Raw genomic sequence first — 20,765 nt, forward strand, 5'->3', positions numbered from 1 at the left:
TGGTCCTCTGCAAGCATGGAGGACAACCACCATTCTTAAGCATTTAGTGTTTCTGCAATTTAATTTAATATAAATCTTCCTATATATCTTTGAAGTAACTGTAAATTCAGGTTTCCAAAAATGTACCTGCCTATATAGAGTGAAAATTAATTTGGATTCTATCAATTCAGAATTTGTCATAATGTCATCTCTGTCCTGAAGTTTCTTTGTAGGGATTTGTGAGGAGGGGAGAAAAATGTGGAAAACAAAACAAATAAATAGTTTAAGTAGGGAAAATGTTTAGCCTACATAAGTGAATATTTTTCCATTAATCTGAAAACAGATCTTTAACCACATTGGGGGGGAACACCCACACCCTGCTAATTATGCATGATTCTTAAAGCCTTTTAGATTTCTCTTAAATTGGATATTCCTCTTGCATCAAATACAATATAATTTTGTTTGATCTACCTGTTTTCTGACCTGTCTTACAATCTATATTTGTGGATCAAAGTATTGCTTTGATATGGATACAACAGATTCTCCATAATGAATTACACAATAACAGGACTTAGAAATCACCTTGTGTTTTTAACTCCATAAACTCCACAAACAATTATTCAAACAATACAGTCATACATTCCAAAATAAAAAATAAATGTGTTGATATTTTCATTCTTGAATCTTCAGTGTCCTTTTATATTATTTGTATTAGTGTGTAGAAAAGCCCCTAATTTTTAATGAGGAAGGAAAGTGCTAATCAGGTTATATAGAACAGACTGTTCTAAAGCACTAAGTTCATAGTACATGTTTAATAAAATGTTTGTTAATTGATTCTTTTGATAGATGAGAATTTCACATATAAAGTTTCTTCATAATTTTTTTTTGGGGGGGTGTACTTTTCACCTGTACAAATTATAGCTCCTTAAAAGGCTTCTCTAGAAGTTTTTTCATTTGCTATGTCCAAAGAAATTAATTGCTTGTTTTGCTTACTTCATGTGAAAACTTGACTTTATAGATAACTACAAATGTGGATTTCAGTACAACTTGGTCATAGTAGAAATTCTTCTGAATTGCTGAAATTCAGTATCCAATGACTAATCGTGTGATAAGCCATTGTACTTAGCTGGGTTAGTCCTTCCATGACAGTCTTTTGCAAGGTTGGCATGCAAACATTTCTCCATCCTACTAGCTAGCACCTTCAAGAATTTATATTCTACTAGAATAACCCTAGATAATCCACATCAATACAGTGATAAGTTGGACTTTAGTGGAGGAATAAGTAAAATAAATTAATGAACATTACAATTTACAAAAAGCCTATGTTTCCCAGAATCAGAATTGGAAGGGACCTCAGAGATTATCTAAGTGAATCTGCACTTAAACAGAAGTCTACTTCATTTTTGAAAGGACAACTACTTCGTTTCCCTTTGATGGGGAAAGAATTAACTACTCTCCAGGCAGTCATTTTGGAAGCAACTCTGAACATTAAGCATCATCTGAAGTCCAAGAAAAACTTTCTTTCTGTAAAATTTTTTTTGAATAACTCTTTAATTTACTTTTCAAAGTACCATATTCCATTTTAAAACAAAACAATATGTCAGTTTGAATAAATGTTCTCTTGTCTGTAGAAAAACACTTATTTGATGATATGACGGGGGATTTCCCCCGGAGCATCAAATTATCTGTCCTTTACCCCATTTTCAAAATAATTTTACATATTTTTTCTGTTTTCCTTAAGTAAGGTCTTAAAGATCTTACAAAGATCTTAAAAATAAGAATTTTTGTTTCATCATTCTTTTTGAAAGAACTACAGTTTTTATATAACCTCTTTACATTTTATCTTAAATTCAGATTCCTTATTATACAGATCACATGTCACATGTGTTTTTCCAATGATGCTTGTTTTGATTTTGCTCTGTTTTTCTTCCAATTCAAATCTCTATAGTCTTTCAGAGAGGCTACTGAGATTTTGTCACGTGTCCCTAATTTTTTTATCTTTGAATTTTTTTCTTATGAATTTTTTTTTTCCTAATAATCCTGAGAGTCTCTGTTTTCCAACCTGATTTCTTTTTTTGATGGTCATATGTAAAATCATTTTGACTTGTAAATATTTATGTATCTTGAGTCTACCATGAAGAAGGTAGTATTGAAAACAATTCCCATGAGTTTTGATAAGAACACAGTACACAGAAGTGAATTTCAGCAATCTGTCCATGGGCGGTTTTTAGAATTTTCTTGGAACAGTATCTTAAAATGTATTATTGAATCCTTTTCAGAAGATTACTGTTACCTCACATCAGAGGGTAGGTGGCCCAAACTGGCAACATCACAGTGGTTGTGGTTTTATGGCCTTGTATGTATGTAGCCTTTGTTTTCCTAGTTCTCACCCTGGTTGTTCTTGGCAATCCAATATTTATTGTTCTCTTTATTCTTTTTATCAGTACCATAACCTACCACCTGGACTGCATGGTTAAGGTCTTTATCTTGGTTTTTGTCGTGATAAATCCCTAATTGGGAAGCTATCAAGGCCTGCATAAATGGCCACAGAGATAGGTTCCACAGAAGCCACAGCCTTCCAGAGGACTTTCTCATCACTTGAAGGAATGGTAGTAATACCAGTGATATTGAGATCATTTATGTCTTTCTGGGACTGTCATTCACCATTCTTGGAAGTATAGGGATAGAGATCCTCAGAATCTATGCCCTCATTATCCTTGACATACTTGAAAGGGTTTGAAAAACCAGCTCCCAGAACAACCAAAATTGCTGTTCTTCTAGGTGCAATTCACAAGAGTCTATTCACTTAAGAATAGCAGATTGCCTGACTTGCAGAAAAACTGTCCCTCCGAGGCACCAATGGCACTAAAAGCTCACCAAGAGCCACAGTAATCCTGATTTTATCTATTTTTCTCTCATGTGCCAAATAGGACTATTTGTTGTTTCCCATATATCACATCGTTATTTCCTGCCTTCCTGCTTTTTGTCCAGTCTACTCCTCATAATCAGAATATTTTCTGTTCTTACCTGTGTCTCTTTGGAACCTCTTACCTTCAAGCCTCAGATCAGATGCTCTGAACTTGAAACAGAGGATTCTTACAAGGTGCTAAGTCAGTGGAATTGATAGAGACAGTGGTTGGTTAGCATGGTGCTTAACAGTTCTCTAGTTCAGTACATGTACTTAGTACTTAATATAGTTGTATAAGATTCACACCTATGATAAGAGAGCATATAATCTCAGACAAACTCAGTCAGAATCAGAACTGGAAGACACTGTGGTGGTAGTCTGCCTGCCTCCCCCACAGAAAGCAAGACACATTCAGGAGGACCTCAAAAAGCTGGCAGAGGCAGAAAACACAAAGGACTGGTGGCAGGAGCTCAAGCTCTTGAAACCAAGGAGAGAACCTCTAAGAAAGCTAACCGGGCCCCAGGAAAGGAGACACAAGACTTTTTTTTTTTTTTTTAAATTTTTAATAACTTTTTATTTACAAGTTATATGCATGGGTAATTTTACAGCATTGACAATTGCCAGACCTTTTGTTCCAATTTTTCCCCTCCTTCCCCCCACCTCCTCCCCTAGATGGCAGGATGATCAATATGTGTTAAATATATTAAAGATTAAATTAAATATATTAATTTATATTTAATAAATATATTAATAATAAAATATATTACAATATATTAAAGTATAAATTAAATCCAAAATAAGTATACATGACCAAACTGCTATTTTGCTGTACAAAAAGAATCGGACTCTGAAATATTATACAATTAGCCTGTGAAGGAAATCAAAAATGCAAGCAGGCAAAAATATAGGGATTGGGAATTCAATGTAATGGTTCTTAGTCATCTCCAGAGTTTTTTCTCTGGGTGTAGCTGATTCAGTTCATTACTGCTATATTGGAACTGATTTGGTTCATCTAATTGCTGAAGATGACCAGGTCCATCAGAATTGATCATCATGTAGTATTGTTGTTGAAGTATATAATGATCTCCTGGCCTTCCTCATTTCGTTCAGCATCAGTTCATGTAAGGGAGACAAGACTTTGAATCAGATAATAAAGGATTTGGACTTTTAACACCTGGATGTACTTGTGGTGATTACTGGACTGAAATGAAGGCTGCTCCCAGAGACCCCAAGAAAACCTCAACAGAGAACACTACAAGGTGCCAGCTCCTTCTTTCTTTTAAATAATAGCTTTTTATTTTCAAAATATATGCAAAGATGGTTTTCAGTATTCATCCTTGCAAAATCTTGTATTATAGATTTTTCTGCCTTTCCCTCCTCTCCCCTAGATAGTAAGTAATCCAGTATATCTTAAACATGTGCAATTCTCCTGTACATATTGCCACATTTGTAATGCTGCTCAAGAAAAATCAGATCAAAAAGGAAAAAAAAAGCAAGCAAACAACAATGAAAAAGGTGAAAATACTATATTCTGATCCACATTTAATCTCCATAGTCCTTTTTCTGGGTGCAGATGGCTCTCTCCATCACAAGTCTGTTGGAATTGGCTTGAATCGCCTCATTGTTGAAAAGAGCCACGTTAATCACAGTTGATCATCATATAATCTTCTTGTTTCCATGTACAATGATTTCCTGGTTCTGTTCATTTTACTAGCATCAGTTCATGTGAGTCTTTCCAGGCCTGTCAGAAATCATCCTGCTGATTGTTTCTTAGGGCACAATATTTTATTACATTCATCTCCTATAACTTATTTAGTCATCCCCCAATGATGGGCATCCATTGAGTTTCCAGTTCCTTACCACTACAAAAAGGGCTGCTATAAACATTTTTGCAAATATGGGTCATTTTCTCTCTCTTATGATTTCTTTGGGATACAGACTCAGTAGAGGTATTGCTGGGTCAGAGAATATGCAGTTTCGTAGTCCTTTGGGTGTAGTTCCAAATTTCTCTCCAGAACGTTTGAATCAGTTCACAACAACAGCAACAATGTATTAGTGTCCCAGTTTTCCCACATCCCCTCCAACATTTATTATTATCTTTTCCTATCATCTGAACCAATCTCAAGGAATGTAGTGGGTGCCAGCTCTTTCAAGATGCTTCTCTCCAGTTTTTAGCATCCCTCCCCTTCAATAACTTTAAACATTTAGTATTTATCTTGTATTCATTTATTTTTTACTTTGTCTTGCCTTATAACAGGTTAGCTCCTTGAGGGCAAAAACTGTCTCACTTTAGGAGTGCAGTATATGGCACAAAGAATGTAGTTAATAAGTGATTTTAATTGCTTAATTTTACTGTTGTCACAGAAGATATCCACTTCAGTGTTCTGCAGGCTTTCTTTATAGATGGAAGATTCTATATACTTGTATTGGTTGCTTGGTGACACTGTGATGATAGTATTAAATCCCAGAACAATGCAGAAAGATTTACAACCTCTTACAAGAGATAAATAGTAATCCCTATGGAAAAAAATAATTAGATGAAGACAATAATAAGATGAAATTTATTAACAATAAATATTAAGTACCTGTTTCAAATAGTATGGGTCAGATACCTTGTTAAGCAACAGAAACAGAAAAGACCACTTCAATTATAGAGATTTTGTTGGTTGTGCACTCATTTCCAATGCTTCCTGACTCCATTTGGAGTACTCTTGGCCAGATATTGGAGTGGTCCACCTTTTCCTTTTCCAGCTCATTTTACAGATGAGGAATCTGGGGCAAATCTGTGTGATTTAATCAAGTGTCTGAGACTGGATTTGAACTGAGGAAGATGCATCTTCCTAATTCCAAGCCCGGTGCGCGGTCAGTGAGCAACCATTTGCACATGAGAGTATCCCATGTTTTGAAGTGACCAAATAGACATAGAGTCATCTTATTCAGACTTTGATATCCAATTGGATGGACAACTTATTGCCGTAGTTCCATATATATATATCTGTATGTGTTTATATACATATTATATATATATATGTATATACATATATATATATGTATATACATATATATATATGTAACTTGAAATTGTGGCAAAGTAAAATGATAAAGGCAGGCTGAGACAGTTTTTTTCAAAACCAAGAAAACAATTTTGCTGGCCATCTCAGCCAATAAATTAGGGACCTAAAGATCGATTTATAGTTAGGTAGCAATAACTAATAAATTGGGTCAGTAGCCTCTCTCTGATTGGCCTATCAGGATACCATTTAAACCTCCCTTGGCAAAGATAAAATGATCCCAATTGGTAGATAATTTAATAAGGAAGTGGGTTAAGGATCACCCCATCTCCTCCTTAATGTTTGTTTGGTTTGTTCATTTTTGTTGTTGTTGTTTGGCAAAGATACTGAAATGGTTGGCCATTTCCTTCTGCAGTTCATTTTATAGATGAGGAAACTGAGGCAAATTGATTAAGTGTCTTGCTCAGGGTTACCCAGCCTGGTAAATTTCAGAGGTCAGATTTGAACTTGGAAATTTGAATTTCTATCTTCAGGCCCAGCACTGCACCAGCTAGTTGCTCTAGCAATTATGGAATATTAATTTCTTGATGTATATAATATATAAATGTATATAAATTACATCTAGTAATCTTGGTTAGACAATCAGAACCATCTCAGTGGTTTTTCTTTAGGGATCACATTATTCCTAACTTTAACAAGAAAAGAGGGTAGGAAAATCCCACTCAAGCAGAGGCTTAAGCCAAGCTGGTTCTTTGCTTGTAAATAAAAGTTAGTGTCTCAGGTTCAATATCAAGTATTTCTGGGCTAAGAATGATTATTCTACCATGCCTATAGTTCAGACTGGGAAAGTGTCTTTTGAGCTAGAATGAGAAATGGAGAATCTTAAAATGGGAAATAGGATAGGTTACATAATAATATTGGTTGTTAAATAATATTAATTTTCCTCAAGATGGACAGTGAATTGGATCCAGAATTAAATTAGAGAGAATGAGCTTTTTTTTTTTTTCTATACTGTGTTCCCCTTTTGACAGTCTGGTGAAGCCAATGGACTTCTCTGAATAACAGCAAGGCATCCTGAGGGGGAGAGAGAGGAAGCAGCATATGCCAGGCAAATCATACCACCATCTCCACTTACATCATTACAGAGACTGCTCAGAGTCCTTGACCAAACCCTCAAGAGTAACAATGCTTCTAGTCCAATATCTTTAGTTATTACTCTGAAAAGCAACTCATATAGAAATACAGCCTGGTGGCTGCTTCTGTAGATGCTACAACCATACCTACGAAAGTCTCAGAAAAGAAATCTTTATTGTTGTCCAATGGAAATTGGAATGCTATCAGTCAAAATAACATTAAAGAAGAGTCATTACCATCTGCTTTGCTGAACCTTAAACACCCTGGGACTTGCACATCAGACTTAACTTGCTGAAATCTTGCATATACTTTTCTCCCCATTAGATTGTGAACATCTTGAGACCAGAAGCTCTTATTTTTCTATTTGTATCCTCAGCACATAGTACATTGCTTTGCACATAATAAGAATAAATGCTTCCACCCATAAATTTTTTTTGCCTGCATTCATAATGGAAAAAATGCTTAATTTTAGTTAGAAATTAGGAAAATTCAAGTTTACTGAACCTTTGAAATCTGGTTATTCTCCAAGTTAAGAACTCTTACTCTAGAATGTTGGATGTAAACATTGAGGAAGGTGTGTGAAAGTGATAGAAGCACAGGATGAGTAAGACTAGGTAACTTGTGATCTGCATAGTTAGAAGTAGTACTCACATCAATGATAATACAAATGAAGATAGTCTGTTTACTTGTTTATCTTGTCCAACTTTTCCTGATCCCATTTGGGATTTTCTTGGCAAACATAGTGGAGTAGTTTGCCGTTTCCCTGCATTTTACAAATGAAGAATTGAAATAAATGGGGTGATTTGCCCAGTGTCACAAACCTAGTAAGTTAAATGGATGAGTGCAAATTTGGACTCTGATCTTCCTGATTCTGACACCCTATCCAGTATGCGACCTGAAGATTAGAAAAGTGCGGATATTCTAATAAAATTCACAAATCTCTCCATACCTTAGTATGCAGCTTATTAATAGCTGGGACTAAAATAATTGTCATCTAGAAAACCCTAATTTCTTCCTTTGCCTCAAAGTCTTTCCAATTTGGTAAAGTCCATCAGATTTTCACCCGTCTCCTAGAATGGAACATACTAGGTTAATTTTAGTAGAGATCATATGAATCTTGACTAATTTGGAATTTCTCTTTACAGACTAACTTGTAAGTGGTGAATTTTTTTTTTGTCTTTTGAGTATAGTATTATGCTTACTTAAAAAAAAACAAGTTAATAAATAATATAAATATTAAAGATTACCTGAAGTTTTTGACATTATTATTACATGTCTCATCCCTTTTCCTCTCCCACCCATCCCCGCCCTCCCAAAAAACTATGACTTTACATCAAGTCTGTCAAAGAGAGATAAAGAAGGGTAAATTCTAAACCTTTTTATGTTTTCAAAATTTTCAATTTGTTAAAGTTGAAAATTATTAAGGATGGTTTGAATATATAGCATGATTGTATTTTAAGCTCACATTTTACTACTATGGGTGCAGTGGACCATATATCTCTAAAGAACAAGGAAATGAAAGTATTATCAAAAACATGTGAATTCCCAATTGCAACATTCTTTTTTTTTTTAATTATTTTAAAATTTATTTATTTTTTTATTATAATAACTTTTTATTGACAGAACCCATGGCAGGATAATTTTTTACAACATTATCCCTTGCACTCACTTCTGTCCCGATTTTTCCCCTCTCTCCCTCCCCTAGATGGCAAGCAATCCTATATATGTTGAATATGTTGCATCCTAGATACAATATATGTGTGCAGAACCAAACAGTTCTCTTGTTGCACAGGGAGAATTAGATTCAGAAGGTAAAACTAACCCAGGAAGAAAAACAAAAATGCAAACAGTTTACATTCATTTCCCAGTGTTCTTCCTTTGGGTTTAGCTGCTTCTGTCCATCATTGATGATATCCACTTCCATCAGAATACATCTTCATACAGTATCATTGTATATAATGATCTTCTGGTTCTGCTCATTTCACTTAGCATCAGTTCATGTAAGTCTCTCCAAGCCTCTTTGTATTCATCCTGCTGGTCATTTCTTACAGAACAATAATATTCCATAACATTCATATACCACAATTTACCCAACCATTCTCCAATTAAAGGGCATCCATTCATTTTCCAGTTTCTAGCCACTACAAACAGGGCTGCCACAAACATTTTGGCACATACAGGTCCCTTTCCCTTCTTTAGCATCTCCTTGGGGTATAAGCCCAGTAGTAGCACTGCTGTATCAAAGGGTATGCACAGTTTGATAACTTTTGGGGCATAATTCTAGATTGCTCTCCAGAATGGTTGGATTCGTTCACAACTCCACCAACAATGCATCAGTGTCCCAGTTTTCCCACATCCATTCCAACATTCATCATTATTTTTTCCTGTCATCTTAGCCAATCTGACAAGTGTGTAGTGGTATCTCAGAGTTGTCTTAATTTTCATTTCTCTAATAGTGATTTGGAACACTTTTTCATATGAGTGGTAATAGTTTCAATTTCATCATCTGAAAATTGTCTGTTCATATCCTTTGACCATTTATCAATTGGAGAATGGCTTGGTTTCTTATAAATTAGAGTCAATTCTCTATATATTTTGGAAATGAGGCCTTTATTAGAACCTTTAACTGTGAAGATGTTTTCCCAGTTTGTTGCTTCCCTTCTAATCTTTTTTGCATTAGTTTTGTTTGTACAAAAGCTTTTTAATTTGATGTAATCAAAATTTTCTATTTTGTGATCAATAATGGTCTCTATTTCATCTTTTGCAACCTTCTTTAGAGAAACAAAAGGTTTTATTTTTAATCTTTTCTATGATTACAGATTGTACTGTAACTAGTCAGATGACTTTTGAAGGTGATAATTTGCCATTGATTACAAGAGATTGCCCAAAAGTATTCCATTGGTTCAAAACCTGCAATCTTTTTAATACATTAATTTAATTCTGTCTTAGAAGAAGACTTTGACTTGATGAAAGCACTTTCTCGTAGTGCTTCCTAATAGCTCTGACAGGATAGATATTAAATATGGATATGGTTCATGTAGGCTAGGTGACTTGAACTCATCCAGGGTGACTAGATGTTACTTTCTCCTAGGTTATCTTGGATATCAAATCCCAGATTAGCCATTTTTTTCACTATTTTACAGATCATCTTCTTGGCAGAAAGCAAAATAGCTTTTTATTGATAACATATGCATGGGTAATTTTCCAACATTGACCCTTGCAAACACTTCTGTTCCAACATTTCCCTTCCTTCCTTCCACCCCTTCTATATGACAGGCAGTCTCATAAATGTTAAACATGTTAAGGTATATCTTAAATACAATATATGTGTACATATTTATACAGTTCTCTTGTTGCACAAGAAAAATCAGATTTAGAAAGGCAAAAATAACTTGGGAAGAAAAAAATGCAAGCAGTCCACACTTGTTTCTCAGTGTTCTTTCTCTGGGTGTAGCTGGTTCTGTGGATGAATTTTATTTTAGAAAAGAAGTATTTCAAGTAGTAGGATCTAGGGACCATTCTAAATATTAGTTTTTGTTAATTCTTATTCCACATATAATATCAATGGATTTAAAAACTTGGTTTTGTATCTACAATTGGAAAATATTTTTGAATAAGTTTTCTATTTATTGCCTGCTCTTGTGATGGAATACAACAGCATTCAATAATGGACTACAACAGTATTCAATAAGTAATCTTTTGATGTAAATATGGGGTATTTTCCATTTTCTTAATTCTTAATCTAAATTTATTTCTTTTTGGCTATTTTACATATAAAATATATATACATATACATACATATATAAACATATGTTGGGTAGGCATTTAAATCAACATTTTGAGTGCATAAAAGGTTGAGTCTTGAGGATTACATTGATTTATAATTGTTTTCTTTGTTGCAGAGCCATAGGATTAAATGGGTCCAGTTACTGGAATGACTCCAGATAAGAGAGCTGAAACTCCTGGAGCAGAAAAGGTTGCAGGATTAAGCCAGATTTACAGAATGGGAAGCTTGCCTGAAGCAGTTGATGCTGCCAGGCCAAAAGCTACATTAGTGGACAGTGAATCAGCAGATGATGAGCTCACAAACTTGAACTGGCTTCATGAAAGTACTAATCTTCTAACAAATTTCAGCCTTGGAAATGAAGGTCTTCCTATTGTTAGTCCAATATATGACATTGAAGGTGATAATGTCCCATCTTTTGTACCATCCTACCAGAACCCAGAAAAAAAATCAGGGAATTCAAAACCCCCTTACTCCTTTAGTCTTTTAATTTACATGGCTATTGAACATTCTCCAAATAAATGTTTGCCAGTCAAAGAAATCTACAGTTGGATTCTGGAACGCTTTCCATATTTTGCTACAGCACCAACAGGTTGGAAGAATTCTGTCCGACACAACCTTTCTTTGAATAAATGTTTTCAGAAAGTGGAAAGAAGCCATGGCAAGGTGAGATTTTTTGATCATTACTTTGTTGGGGGTTTTTTTTGTGGGGGGAGGGGGACACACAATCCATAAAGCATTTTTAAATGTGAAAGGATTCTAGTAGGTTAAACATTCCTTAAAGTATTTGCCACAAACTATTGGCTTTAATTTCAAAGTTTAAAATTCTATTTTCTAGTTTCACTACTAGGTATGTAATGTTCAATAGCTTTAATGTACCATTTTGTTCTTAGTGGAAAAATTAAGATAGAAGGCGCCTCAAGAAATGGAATAATTACTTTGGTCCTGTAATTTTAAAAAATTTGAAAGTTTTGAAAAAAATTATGACTTAAAACTTTTTAAATACCTATAATGTATAAGGTGCTGAAATACAAAGATTAAATAAAGACATCATACTAGCATTCAAGGAAACAATGCAAACATAGTTTTCTCCTTTTTATGTTATGAAAGGTCAACTTTTCACTTAAAATTTCAGCCTAGTAATCTAATTCTTGAGCCCTGGTAAGTAAGTTTGAATAAAGTAATTTAATTTCTTTTCATCATTGCTGTTATTTATAGAATTTGCACATTTGTAAACTGGCTATTGATTTGTTATGACTTCGTAGAAATTTTTGTGCTTCATTCCAGATATATAAAATGGACATAAAACTGCCTCTCTGAATGAAGCATGATGAAGAGTGATTAAATGTGTTTTATCAATTAAGAGAATCTCTTTAAACATTGAATAATAAAGTAAAATGCTACAGTAGTAATATAGAATTTTGTTATAGCTGTAGTGTTTGTCCCCATAATAATTTACCTTCATCATCATCACATAAGTTTTTTTGTATTTTTTTTTTTTAGTGAATGCAGTGAGCTTCAGTGATCTGGGAGATTAAAAAAAAAAACAAAATTAGGTTTTTGAGAAATATTTTTAAAATCTTCATTGCCTTATTTAACAGAAGAGACTCAACATAATTTAATCCTTTCTTGATGACGGGTTCATTGACATGAATATCTGTTATTATAATATGCATTACTTTTTACTTTTCCTGTCAGCTTTTTCAGGGTTGTAAAGCAATTTGAGAAACCACTTATGTTCCACTAAGTATCAAGATCTGGGTTATGTTAAGAGAAGCAAAGACAAAATAGTCCCTATTAAATTAAAAAGCTTAAATTTGTTTGACAGAAGAACAACATCTAAGGGCAAATAATTCCTAAGGTAGGGGGATTGGATTTGGGGAGGGGAAGGGACAGGTTTACAATGTACAAAAGTTAGAGAATTCTGGTGTTCACAGTGAAAAGAGAATAGCTCCTTCACCTATCATCTGGTTGCCCTTTCCAAAAAAAAAAAAAGATTAGATTGTCATGCCATGCTTTTGATGAAGCTAAGTTGACTTTTAATGGTTACTTTAATGCTTACTTTCTGAGCTCTCAAAGAAAAAATTATGATATACCACTGAGTAAAAGTGGTATCTACCTATATAACAAGTTCTTTTTTTGTGGGTGGAGAGAATTCATTTTAGAAAAGTCCACTTAAAATGAATCTACTTCAGATGGGGACCAACAATTCATATGAAAGGTGTGATTGTGTGTATATCTTGAAAAATAAAACAAAGTTTTTAAAATGTTAATAATAAATCATTGTAATTAATAATAATAATTTTTTAAAAACCCACTGCTGATTCTTAGAATGAACACAGAAACACAGAATGAACAAATTGGAAGATTAGACCATTAAAAAAAAATAGCCTTTTTATTTTTCCAGATACATGCAAAGATAGTTTTCAGTATTCACATTTGCAAAAGTCTTGTGTCTAAATTTTTCTCCTTCCCTCCCTTCTTTCCCCCTGCCTTTAGATAGCAAGTAATCTGCTAATGGTTCAACATGTGCTATTTCTTTAAACAGTTCCATATTCATCATGCTGTGTAAGAAAAATCGGATGCAAGGGGGAGAAAAACGAGAGAAAACGAAACACCACCACCACCACCAAAAAAAAAAAAAAATGAAAAAGTGAAAAATACTATGTTGTGATCCCTCATTCAGGCTCCATAGTTTTCTCTCTGGATGTGGCTGGCTCTTTCTATCACAAGACTATTGGAATTGCTTTGAATCACTTCATTGTTGATCATCACACACTCTTATTGCTGTGTACAGTGTTCTTTTGATTCTGCTCATTTCACTCAGCATCCATACATGCAAGTCTTCTCAGGCTTTTCTGAAATCATACTGCTCATCATTTCTTATAGAACAATAATATTCTATGACATTCGCATGTAACTTGCTCAGCCACTTTCTTAATGAAGGACATCCACTCAATTTCCAGTTCCTTGCCACTCCAAAAAGGGCTGCCACAAATGTTTTTTCTCATGTGGGTCCTTTTCCCCTTTATTATGATCTCTTTGGGATACAGACCCAGTGGAGACACTGTTGAATCAAAGCATATGCAATATTATAGCCAAATTTATAAAGCTTTTTTTTTTTTTTTTTTAAGAAAAAGCATAATAAAGCAATATATTTTATTTCACATTTGACATACATGACTATAGAGATGGTCATTGTTGCAAAAATATTGTAGGGCTTCATCTCCTTCTTAAGCTTCTGTTAATCCTTCGATATTCAAATTATTCCCTTTTTAATACCCACCAAAAATCAGGTTAACAGAGACATGATAATGAGTCAGGACAGGCATATATTATATTCTTAAGGCAAGAGGATTATTTAAATTGGGACAAGTTCTATAAATAATTGATTCATTAGTGAATGGTTAAGACCCTCATTTTACCGTTACAGTTACATAGCCTCTGAGGAAGAATTTGAAATCAAGTCTTCTTGATTTCAGTCCATCTCTCTATCCACTTAACTCTATCCACTTGTTGCATGTTAAATGGAGAGAAAGTTATTGTATAGTTAAGAAAGGTAATATACAACAAGATAACATTTTCAAAGTAAGACAGTTCTGTAGAATGATATTGCTTCCTTGTTTCTGTTTTTATCCATTCTTTTGTTTACATGGAATAATACAATCAGGAATGTTTTATTCCTTTTAGAAAGAGTAATGCTATTGTTTGAATATTTAATAGATAGACAAGGGACAATTATGGTGGTATAGAGTCAGGATAACCAGAACTTAAGACCTGTCTCTTGATGTATATTGACAGTATAATCCTCAGTATAACAGTTGGATTGGCAATGGATAGTTTAAATCATGAAACTCTCAAACAGACACAAATATTTTTTAATCTTTATGTAAGTTTTGTGGCAGTTGTTTTGTAACATTTGTATCTTCTGAATTTTAAGTCTTTTCTTGAGTTCCTATGCAAAGGTACAGGGGCATTTGGGATGTTCAAGGAGGATTAGTTCCTCTGGTGTGATGGCTTGCCTTGAGCTCTTTTTAGGGCTGCTTATCTACTTTTGGTGTCCACATAGCACTTGGCTCTCATCTGTGGCTCAAGAAGCTATAGCATATGCAGCAGTCACACCATACCCCTGAAAAATTGTCTCAATGTTTGGGCTAAACCAGGTTAAAGATAACCAACCTGACAGTGAGTTAGTTATGCCTCAAGCATGTGAAGACTAAGGTTGGAAGAATGGGTTATTGAGAACAATTTATTCCAGTAGCCATGAAGACTTAGAACTTGTTAAGACATCTGAGATATCACTCCCTTTTAGTTCAACAAGATTTTGTTTATTGTACTGGAGAGAAATCAATTTAAAGAACTTTTCCCAAAGAATTACATTTAGTTGTATGAAATAATTAAATGTAAAAACCACTTGGTATTTAGAAAAGCCTAGGGGAATTAATGATGTGAGGCAATGTAGAAATATCAAAACATTCCATAAGTGCAAAAAACCTATTGGTATAGCGGTCACTGAAATTAATAGGAAAGGCCTCATTTGAGAATTGTACCTTGATCTATGCTTTAAGGACAAGTTTTATGCAGAAGAAAGATATTTCAAGCAGGGAGTAAATTGAGGGGAGAAAAAAGGGGATTTCTAACTTGGTTTTTGTAATAAGATAGGGCATTGATTTGAACCTCACACTCTATACCAATTAGCTTTATATTTTACCTACTGCCCTTAGAGCCTGTCATCTTGATTGGTGAGCTTTTACCTCTTCCTGACCCTGTCCAGATCCCTTTGCTACTGATCAAAATGCCACACACTCCTTATTCTCCAGTCTAATGATTTCCTGACCTAAACACTCCTTCCTGGCCTCCATTCCTACTATCTTTGTCTTTTATTAGAGTGTAAGACCTTTGAGGTCAGTGACCTCTTCCTGTTTTTGTGTACTCAGTGATTAGCCCAGTACCTAATAATACAAATTGTTCACCATTCATTTCAGTCATATCTGACTTTTCCTTTCCCCTGTGGGGGGGGCAAAGATTTGCTGTTTTCTTTTCTAGCTCATTTTACAGATGAGGGAACTAAGCAGAGTTAAGTGACTTATCTCTGAGAAGGAAATCGTGATACATAGGAAGCATTTAATAAATACAGTTTTATTCATTTTTTCATAGGGTAAGGCTAGATTATGAAGAGCTTTAAATGCTAGGCTGACGAGTTGGCAGTTTTTTATAGACAAGTCATATTCCAGCTTTAGAGGCTCATTTATTCTAATTCATTCATTTTATTGGTTAGACCCAGGAAAGGTAAGTGACTTGACCAACAGTGATAAAATTAGAAATCAGCAGAGCAAAGATATGAAGTCAGGTTTTCTGAGTTTATATTTAGCATTCTTTCTACTATAATATGTGGAAAAAAAGACAAGTTTACACAAAGATTCCAAATAGAAATATCTTTGAATACTTGGCTTCAACTAACAATTGGTATTTCTATGTGTAATACTATGAATTACTCTTATTCTAAGCACGGAGCTCAAGTAGTCCTTGCCATTAAGTAATTCATTCTAAGTAGGGGAGACAACATGTAAATAAATACGTACATACAAAATGGTGAAAATGGAAGACACCAGGAAGTGAGAAATGTGAGCATTCCAAACTGAGGTACAGCTAAAGAGAAGGAAGATGAAGTGTGCAAGAAACAGCAAGGAAGCTAGTGTGGCTGAATCAGAGTACCTGGACGGGGAGTAAAATGTAGACTGGAAAGATAGGAAGCAGCCAGATTGGGAAAACCATAAGAGCCAAACAGGACTTATTTGGTCTTGGACATGAGAAGAAGTTATTGTAATTTGTTGAGTACACTTTGGAAAATCACTTTGGTAACCATGTGAAAGATGAGTTTGAGTGCAGAAACTTTTTTACTTCATTTTCTATGATCCTTTCTGTTTTTCTGCCTAGAGATTTGAAAGGTGATTTCTTCCTTGCCCCTCCAGTTTGTTTTTTATGGTACTCCAAGTGACATATTATGTCTTTTAAGTTATATATGCCTTTGGAGCTTATCTTGGGAAGCAGGATAAGCTATAAATTTATACTTAATTTCTATCCAGACTGCTTTCCACTTTTCCCAGCAGTTTTTTGTTATAAAAATTCTTATCCTAATAGTGGAGGATTTTTGAGTTCATCATACATGTGACTTCTTTGCTCAATTGCTTCTATATATTGTGAATCTAACCCATTCCACTCATCTTTTTAAAATTTGGGCAATATCGAATCATTTTGATGATTATATAAAATAAAATTTTTGCACAAATAAAATTAGAAAGGAAACAGGTAAAGGGAAAAAAAAAGTTTTGTAACAGATATCTAGTACAAGTTCATTTCCAGGATAAAAAGGGAATTGATTCACAGTTTTTTAAAAAAATAAAGTTTTTCAGCCTTAATTGGTAAATGGTAAAAAGAATACGAACAGGTAGTTTTCTGAGGAGGAAAACCAACTTATCAGTAACCTATAATGAAGAGAGATACAAATTAAGGAAATTCTGTGGTCCCACCTTATTTTCATAAAATTGGCAAAGTTTGACAGAAAGGAAAGTGATTAAAAGTTAGAGAAGCTGTGGGAAGAATATGTATTAACACATTGACGAAATTATGAATTAGTCTAGTCATTGTGGAAAGTAATTTGGACTTTTTCTCCAAAAATTACTAAATGAAAAACTTTTTTCCACAATCAAGTCCGTACTTCAAAGGGATAAAATAGGAAACCTGTATGTGCAAAAATATTTATAGCATCATGTTTGTGGTGGAAAAGAATTGAAAACTAAAGAGTACTGTTCATCAGTAGAGAAACAGCTGAACAAATGGTAGATAAAATGTGATAGAATACTTTTACACTTTAAGAAATGATTCAGAAAATGGTTTCAGAGAGCAACCTAGAAAACCTATAAGAATTGAAATCAAGAGAACAATATATACATTAACAATGTTGTAAAGACAGTTTTAAGAGATTTGATAACTTTGATCAATACACTGACCAACCGTGATTCCAAAGGACCCATGATGAAACATATGCTGTCCCTTCTTTTTGACAGAAAGATAATAGGATACAGATTTGAGACATTTTTGGGAATGGCCAGTGTAGGTAGTATTATAATAACTATAGAGGCAGGAATTATGTCAATATCTATCCTTTCTATGAGAGGGATGATATATGTTCCATCATCAACCATCTGAAACTGATATTGATCATTGCATGTGATCTGAGTTCTAAGTCTGTATTGAAAATTTTTTTGGAAATAAATACAAAATAAAAAACAGTAAGAAAAAATGAAAAGGAAAACTTAAAAGCCAAAACAACATTGGCATGTAGTATATGACAATAAATTTTCGTTTCAAGAAAGCATATATAATAATAGAAGACATAATATTCATGAGCGTCCCTCTTTCCTTTGTTTCCTTGTAGATTATTCTTTTGTTCTCTGCTATGCACTTTTAAACTTTATTCTTTTTTTCCCTTTCATCTTCCTTGCTTCCTCTAAGCAGGATACAGTTAAGCACAGGGGTGTGTGTGTGTGTATTAATATTCATACTCAGACACACATATACACATTTACCCATATGTAAACTGCATCTAAAGCAATATTAATATGGCTGACATGTAGATTTGATTGCATCTTTAAGTTTGACTTTGTCTTAAGATCAATGATTACTAGTCCTGCTTTTTTTCCTAATAAATTCTACTCATGATCCTTGTTATAGTGTTTGTGTACATCTCTTATTTCTGATAGTGATGTTATCTTGGTTCTAATTTATTAACTTAGCATTATTCCATACAAATTTTCGCATGTTTCTCTCATTTCCTTACATTCTTTTTTCTTGATAGTGAAATAATCCATTACATTAATTTACTACAATTTATTCATCTCTCTATTGATGAAATACATACTGTATTTAGTCACATTTCTTTAGTGGTGATTTTTAGCATTTTCCTCTCTTTTGTTTCTTTTTGGATAAAGAAAGTGCTTGCATCATTTGATTACTTATTTGTTGGGGAATAAACTTTGCCCATTTAACTTAGTTTTGTGTAAGAAACTATACATTGTTCTAAAATGTAACAGACTGAGAGACAATGTATGCATGTTTCCCGTTTCCAATCACATGAATATCTTTTCTTTGCACATTTAGTTTGACAGCATTCTCTAAGAATCTCTTCATCTAGTATCTTAACCTCATGAGTCTCTGATACATCTGTGTTATTTTAGATGAAAATTAGTAAGTTATTGAGTGTATTTTAGCTACATAATCTAAGGCGCAAAGCTATAAATACATAATCATCTTATATTACCAGTAGCAGAGCTAGGGAAAGGAAATGCTACTGTGGAAACATAACCAGAATTACTTAAGACCACACTCAAGAAGCTTAACTGTCCTCTAGCAATACATTTTCAATATTGATTTTCCTACTTTCAGATTTTAAGATTTCATTTCCTAGTGATCAAAACAATTACAATCTTCCCACAAAACAATGTGAAATGCCATTTTAAACTTACTTTCTGAGAGTCATAAAAGCTATGCCAAAAAAAGTTTATCTATCTAATGTTCTATTTTAGCTCATAGAATATTAGGTAGATAATTTTTTTTGAAAACTTGATAACTTATTGATGATTAAATTATTATGCCTTTTCTACCTAACAGCCACAGTTCCTATAGGTTAAAATTTATTTTAATCTAAAACTAAGCAGGATTTAGCAAGCAGTAGTGTTGATTCTATAATTTGATACTGTGATTTCAGAAACACCAAAATTATTTGTGCTTTAATTTAAAATTTTATTATTCCTTTCATTCATATTTTAATAACCCCCCCCAAAAAAAATAAAACAAACTAGACAACATATCCAAAGGCTGATATTATATGCAGTATTCCACAACCATTATTCAACTTCTGTAAAAGAACTAGATGTGTCCTTTCAGGCTTATTTTTTGAGACTAAGATTATTATAGTTTTGTAGTCCTTTAGTGATATTTTTATCTTGGTTTTCTAATCTTATTAGTAATATATGATTTTGTTACTTCCCAATTTCTTTGTGTAGATAATGTTCTTCTGAATCAGCAGTGTAAGGATTGTAAATTGCTTTAACTTCAAATAATTGCTTTCTTGTAAAACCCTCCCCCCCACTTCCTGCTGTCTTGTGTTATGAATCTGATTTAATTAATCCTCTTTTTTTTTGGGGGGGGGGAGGGAGGTTAAGTGACTTGCCCAAGGTCACACAGCTAGCTAGTAAGTGCCAAAATAGTTGTTCCTAATAAATTCTCTTTAAAAGGCATTTATATTAGCAAAAAAGGTACTTGATCTAATCGCCATGAACTTTGGATACTTTGCAGTTTATGTATTTCAGTTAGCAAACTTTAGTAAAACTTGGGATTGAGCCTGTGATCTGTCATTCTCAAAGATTATCTTGACTGTTTTGTCTACTGACGCTACAGAGCCAGCAGTACTTTCTCCATAGCATTGTATTTTCTCTCCCATCCCAGTTGTCTTTCTCACTTCCTACCCGTCTTCCTTCTTTATAAACTAATAAAAACATTCGAATTCTGGTTATCTGTGTATTCTAAAAAAAAACAAAAACAAAAACCATTAATCCTGTTGGTTCTTTACTGCTAGGTGAATGGAAAAGGTTCCTTATGGTGTGTTGATCCAGAATATAAACCCAATCTTATACAAGCACTGAAGAAGCAGCCTTTTTCCTCAGCACTTGCATTTTACACCCCTCCTGCATCACCACAAAAGTAAGGGTTTATTCAGTTACAAATAATTAGTGGTTTAAGTGTTTGGGATTCCTGAAATAGAGAAATGGCAAAATTTTCATTTAAAGTTGAATTTAGGATGAGACAGTGACCTACACTTTATGCTTTTGTTTTGAGGTTATTTCATTCATGCTTATAAAAAATAAGTAATTATTTTACATTTATTTTA

General features: G+C 33.7%; 1 protein-coding gene across 3 annotated transcripts in view; it reads left to right on the plus strand.

Moving 5' to 3' along the window:
- FOXN2 (forkhead box N2) overlaps nt 1-20,765 on the plus strand; it is a 58,242-nt gene that overhangs the window by 15,968 nt on the left and 21,509 nt on the right. For all 3 annotated transcript variants that reach the window (XM_031950450.1, XM_031950451.1, XM_031950452.1), the window contains exons 2-3: nt 10,935-11,482; nt 20,454-20,578. In XM_031950450.1, coding sequence (XP_031806310.1) covers nt 10,949-11,482; nt 20,454-20,578 — 659 coding nt within the window. In that variant the 5' untranslated portion in view covers nt 10,935-10,948. The remainder of the gene's footprint in view (nt 1-10,934; nt 11,483-20,453; nt 20,579-20,765) is intronic.

This window comes from Sarcophilus harrisii, chromosome 2 (genome assembly GCF_902635505.1).
Source record: "Sarcophilus harrisii chromosome 2, mSarHar1.11, whole genome shotgun sequence".
NCBI classification, from domain to species: domain Eukaryota; kingdom Metazoa; phylum Chordata; class Mammalia; order Dasyuromorphia; family Dasyuridae; genus Sarcophilus; species Sarcophilus harrisii.